General features: G+C 25.7%; 3 protein-coding genes across 3 annotated transcripts; 2 read left to right on the forward strand and 1 right to left on the reverse strand.

The window, feature by feature from the left end:
• The first annotated feature begins 690 nt into the window (after window positions 1-690).
• LOC127285489 (probable ATP-dependent RNA helicase DDX56) lies at window positions 691-3,142 on the forward strand. The gene is made up of 6 exons (XM_051311536.1): window positions 691-873; window positions 1,112-1,555; window positions 1,635-1,894; window positions 1,963-2,155; window positions 2,226-2,527; window positions 2,616-3,142. The coding sequence occupies exons 1-6, from the start codon at window positions 784-786 to the stop codon at window positions 2,989-2,991; spliced, it is 1,665 nt and encodes a 554-aa protein (XP_051167493.1). The 5' UTR covers window positions 691-783; the 3' UTR covers window positions 2,992-3,142.
• Window positions 2,996-4,295, reverse strand: LOC127285490 (protein PBDC1). Its single transcript, XM_051311537.1, has 4 exons — window positions 4,087-4,295; window positions 3,757-3,822; window positions 3,621-3,680; window positions 2,996-3,527 (listed from the first exon to the last, which is right to left on the reverse strand). Exons 1-4 carry the CDS (start codon window positions 4,105-4,107, stop codon window positions 3,159-3,161), a joined length of 516 nt encoding a protein of 171 aa, XP_051167494.1. The 5' UTR covers window positions 4,108-4,295; the 3' UTR covers window positions 2,996-3,158.
• Window positions 4,296-4,572: 277 nt separating this feature from the next.
• Window positions 4,573-5,440, forward strand: LOC127285494 (uncharacterized). The gene is made up of 3 exons (XM_051311541.1): window positions 4,573-4,781; window positions 4,925-5,161; window positions 5,278-5,440. The coding sequence occupies exons 1-3, from the start codon at window positions 4,726-4,728 to the stop codon at window positions 5,438-5,440; spliced, it is 456 nt and encodes a 151-aa protein (XP_051167498.1). The 5' UTR covers window positions 4,573-4,725.
• Window positions 5,441-5,475: the final 35 nt, after the last annotated feature.

The raw sequence follows: 5,475 nt of genomic DNA on the forward strand, positions 1-5,475 counted from the left end.
AACGTTTCAAGTAGTTAAAAATGGCCGACAAAAGTGCGGCAAATTTCAAACTTGAATTTATAAATTACATTTAATTAACACATATTTAATATAAATAAAATAGTTGTCAAGAATTTTTAATTACAAATTTACTAAAAAAGTATTTGCTTTAAAAAAATTGCTATAAAAATTAAATATTATATTTGATAATTCTCTAAATTTAAAAGGTTTGTGATTTTGATTTGATCAGTGGTTATGTAACGAATTATTATATCACTTTTCATAATATCGATCGTTAAATTATAAATAAACTAATTGAATTTATTTTAAATTAAGAAAAATTATTTTTAAAACTCTTTACTAAAAATGAAAAACGAAAAAAGTTTTCTGTTTATATTTTTTTGTTTTGTAAACTAAAATACGGAAAAATTACCATCTAAAAATGCAGTAAATTTCTGACATTTATGAAAATTTCTCCTAATCATAAAAATAAACATTAATTAATTTCTATTTTTTCTATAAATTATCTATGGGAATCGTAATATTTTGAAAATTTTTTTAAAAACATAAAATAATGTGTTTTTTTGTTTCAATTTTTTATTATATTGTTAAATAATTGTAAAAACTAAAAAAATGAAAAAGCTGTCATATTCTCGTGATGGCGGTCATTTTTGGAAATTTTCCTTTATTGACTAACTTCAGGGTAAGTTTCCTGTTTCCTGTTAGAAAGAGACAGGCACTACTTGGCACACGTGGTAAATAATAATTTATTATCTAGTTTAATTAGTATTTTTTTTTTTTACAATGAATACTACAATGGATGTAGAATCAGAGGAAGATGAAATGAAAATTCAACATTTTCACGAAATGGGAATAGATGATAGAATTTTAAAAGTAAGTAACCAGTTAAATTGAATTTATTTTTTATAGGTTATGTCATGTTTTTTTTTGTTTAGATTTGTTTTTGAATTTTTAATTTCTTCTCGCATATTGTATAAATATAATTATATCATTATTAATTTATACGTAATGTAATTCTCTCGCTTAATAATTTATCTTTTTTTTTTAATGCAATGAAAGAAACATATTTTTATATGTAATAATGTATAGAATTATTGTAATTTTTTTTTAGGCAATTGCAAAATTAGGTTGGGCAGAACCAACTCTCATTCAAGAGAAAACAATTCCACTTTTATTGGATGGAAAGGATGTTTTGATAAGAGCACGAACTGGCTCGGGAAAAACTGGTGCATTTTCAATACCTTTAATTCAAAAAATATTGACCAGAAAGGAAAGTCAGAGTCATCAGGAGGTAAAAGGTCTCATACTCGCGCCTTCTAAAGAATTATGCAAACAAATTTCACAAGTAATTGACATGTTAACGACAAAATGTTCTCGTGAAGTGACAAAAGTCGATATCAGTCCACAAGAAGATTTAAATGTTCAAAAACCTTTATTAATAAGATGTCCCGATATTGTTGTCGGTACTCCAGGACGAACTTTACAGCATATCAATGCTGGCAATTTAAATTTAAAAAATAGCCTCGAAACATTAATTATCGATGAAGCCGATTTGGTTTGTATTTTTATAAATTCTAATTAATAAGTAATGTTTTTATTTTATAAAAAAAAATTATAACGTTCAATTTGTAAAGGTCTTTTCGTTTGGCTATGAAGAAGAAGTAAAAGGTGTTTTGAAACATTTACCAAAAGCTTGTCAATCTGTTTTGGCTTCCGCCACTTTATCAAATGATGTTTTGACTCTGAAAAAATTGGTATTGCATAATCCAGCAGTTTTAAAATTGGAAGAACCACCTCTTGCTCCTCCATCGCAACTCGCTCACTATACACTTGCAGCTGAAGAAAATGATAAAGCTGCAATTTTATACGCACTTTTGAAACTTCATTTAATTCGGTAATTACAATTTAAAATATTAAAAAAACAATCATTAATGATAAATAATTAAAAATTAAATGTTTCAGAGGTAAAAGTATTATATTTGTAAATACAGTGGATCGCTGCTACAAATTAAAATTGTTTTTAGAACAATTTGGAATACCGACATGTGTTTTAAATTCCGAATTGCCAGCAAGTTCAAGATGTCGAGCAGTTATGCAATTTAATACTGGAACTTATGATATTATCATTGCGTCCGATGAACAAGCTTTGGAAGAAGTAAAATTATTAATTTTAGAAACAAAAATTCTCTCTAAACACAATATTAATTTCTTTTTTTATTTTACAGCCTCATATGGTGAAACAAAAGACAAAACGCAAAAAAGACAAAGAATCGGGAGTAGCACGTGGTATTGATTTTCAATTTGTTTCGAATGTGATAAATTTTGATTTTCCATTGGACGTGAATTCTTATATTCATCGGGCAGGTCGCACAGCTCGTGGTAAAAATCAAGGATCTGCTTTGAGTTTGGTGTCAATTCGTGAGCGAGAACTAATGGATAATGTTGACAAGGAATTAAAACAGGAATATAATCGTGATACTCTCTTCAAAACGTATCAATTTAAATTAGACGAGGTTGAAGGCTTTCGGTAAGTTCATTTTTTTTAACAAAAAATTATTTTCGAATTTGAATTTAAAAAAAAAACTATTTTCAAACGAAATAATAATAAATTTCAGATATCGAGCGAAAGATGCATGGAAGGCCGTTACCAGAATAGCAGTTCGCGAGGCTAGACTTAAGGAAATCAAACAAGAAGTTTTAAGCTGTGAAAAATTGAAAAGTCACTTTGAAGAAAATCCACGTGATTTACAATGTTTACGACAGGATAAAGCATTGCATACAGTTAAATTGCAACCACATTTAAAAGATGTTCCCGAATATTTAGTGCCGAATTCATTGAAAAAACTCGTGGGTTTAGGACGAAGAAAAAGGAAATTCGATAGAAATCTCGCAGCGACTGGAGCGACTGCAGCAAAATCAAAATATGCAGCAAGATCAGCAAATCCACTGCTTAGTTTCAAATTAACTAATAATAAAAAGAAGAAATCTTAAAACATTAATTTTTTTGTTTTTAATGTTATTTGTAACTTTTAATTAGATAATAATTGTAAAAAAATATATACTAGTCTTATATTATACAAATTGTGTACAAAAAAGAAAAATGTTTTTCATTTTAATAAAAAATAGAATAACTAAAATTAAATATATAAAATTTATTTTTACGATTTATTTTCGTTATTGCTTATCTTTTTAGGTTTGAATTTCTCTCTGATTCCATCGTTGTCACCCTCACGATTTCTTGCCAATTCAATAGCGTAAAATTGAATTCTTGTTGTTAAAATACTATTACTTTCCGTGTAGTCTTCCTTGCAATTTAAACGTAAAAGAGTGCCAAAACTATAGTCTTCAACAACATTTTTAAAATTATCACAAAATGGTCTCCACATTATTTTCCCATCTTCGGATTTCAACTCTTCTTCATTAATTACGTCCACTTTGAGATTCGGAAATGTTTCGCGAAATGTTTTATAAATTTGATCATCGTGTGGTGTTAATCTCAATAATTTTGGATCCACCGAGCACAAGATCTGCAATACAAAAATATATAATTTAGTTTTGTGTTTCCTTTTTTATATAGGTAATTTTTAATTAATCTATTTAAATAATTATATTAATCTTACATTAAAATAAATTTCAGCATGCTCGAAAGCTTTTATAGCCCACATTGCTTCAACAGAAGGCTGAAAAATTAATTAAGAAAAGTTAATATTTCTCATATAATAATAAATATATAATTTAATTATTATTTTTACTTACATCGTTGTCGAATTCATCAGCAGGTCGAGACAAAACACTGGTACCGGCCATTAATTGATCAGCTGACTATAAATTAAATTATTTTCAAAAATATTTCCATTTCTAAATTAGAAATTTAATTCAATTATCATTAATACTTAAATTTTCTGAAAGTTCATTAACGTTTCTTTTATAACCTCAAATATTAAAATTGGTAAAAATAGAAAGTTAGTTAAAAATAAAAAAATAGTAATTAAAGAATTAATAAATTAGTATATATTAAAACATTTTTTACACTTTTAATTATATATTTAATGATAAATTAATACTTTATTTATAAATCATACTTACAACGTTTCCAAATTGAGCCATTGTTACACTTAAAAATGGTTCCTGTTATTATTTTAATAATCTCCAAAATTAAAATATAAATAAACTTTTCAAGAAATATAATTATAAAAATGTGTATAGTAATAAAAAATAATTATAAAAAGAGTTTAAAGTTTAATTATCCATGTGCACCATTTATTCTAAGATTTTATTTATAACATGCGCGCTTCCAAAATATTATCTTTAAATAGCACATGCGTCACAGGAATGACGTTCATTGGTTTCTTATCCGCGCGTGAATTTAAAATTCATATATATATTTTATTTATTGCAATATAAATAATTTAATTTACATATTATGCAAACAATTATATTTTTATTAAGTAAATTAAATTTTATTTATATTTTTTTTCAAAAAGAAGATAATTTTTTAATAAATATGAGAGCCTTCAATTATATTGACACATGCGCAGTATTGTATGACTTTGGAAATTCTTGCTTCTTGCATGCAGTATGTACATAACCTAAAAAAATTGTTACGTTTGTGTTTTTATTTTTGGAAAAATATATATATTATTTTTTTCTGGTATAAAATACGTAAGTTAATAAAAATCAAAATTTATGACTAATAAATATAAATCACGAAAGTGATAACCGGAAATGATTGAATTTTGTACGAAAAAACGTATGTTATTTGTCATTACATTATTAGGAGGGTAGGTATTTTGTAGCAAAATGTTTTATATTTATTAAATTCTCTAATTAATTGAATTTATAGTTTTATCGACTTTATTTTTTATTTTATCTAATTTTATTTACTTTTCTTTTAATATAATAAAAATTTTTTTTCTATTTTTAGGTTAACAATTTTGGTCCTTATTGTCGAGAGTCATTGGACAGATTCATCAACAAGTAAACCATTTGTTGAAGTTTTCGAAAATAATTCATCTTGTTTAAATGGAGAAACTTATGAAATTATTGATGAATGTCAACCTTGTACTTCTCTCGAGATTGCTAGTAAAAGTATAGGAATTTGTATTCATATGCGATACAAAGAAATTATACGATGCAAAAGTGGTGAAACTGTGACAAGAAGGTAAAATTATGGAAAATTTAATTAGAAAACTATTATTTTAAAGCTTTTTTTTTGTATATTATTGTAATTTATTAATTGTAGAATATTTTTTTAAAGCTAATTGTAATTAATTCTAGTTGCGACAAAGTAGCATGGTTGGAAGAAAGAGCATTTTGGAAATTTGAAATTTTAATGTTAGCTTTTGCAATTATATCCAGTCTCAGTGTATTTTGGAGGGAAAATATTCTCCGTCAGCGGATAATTCGAAAAGTTGCAAGACAATTGAGAGCGAGTGCATAAAAATTAAAAATATTACTATCATCATTCCAATTAAA

Source organism: Leptopilina boulardi, unplaced genomic scaffold (genome assembly GCF_019393585.1).
Source record: "Leptopilina boulardi isolate dan_hultmark-lab unplaced genomic scaffold, ZJU_Lbou_2.1 LbouV2_333, whole genome shotgun sequence".
Classification (NCBI taxonomy): domain Eukaryota; kingdom Metazoa; phylum Arthropoda; class Insecta; order Hymenoptera; family Figitidae; genus Leptopilina; species Leptopilina boulardi.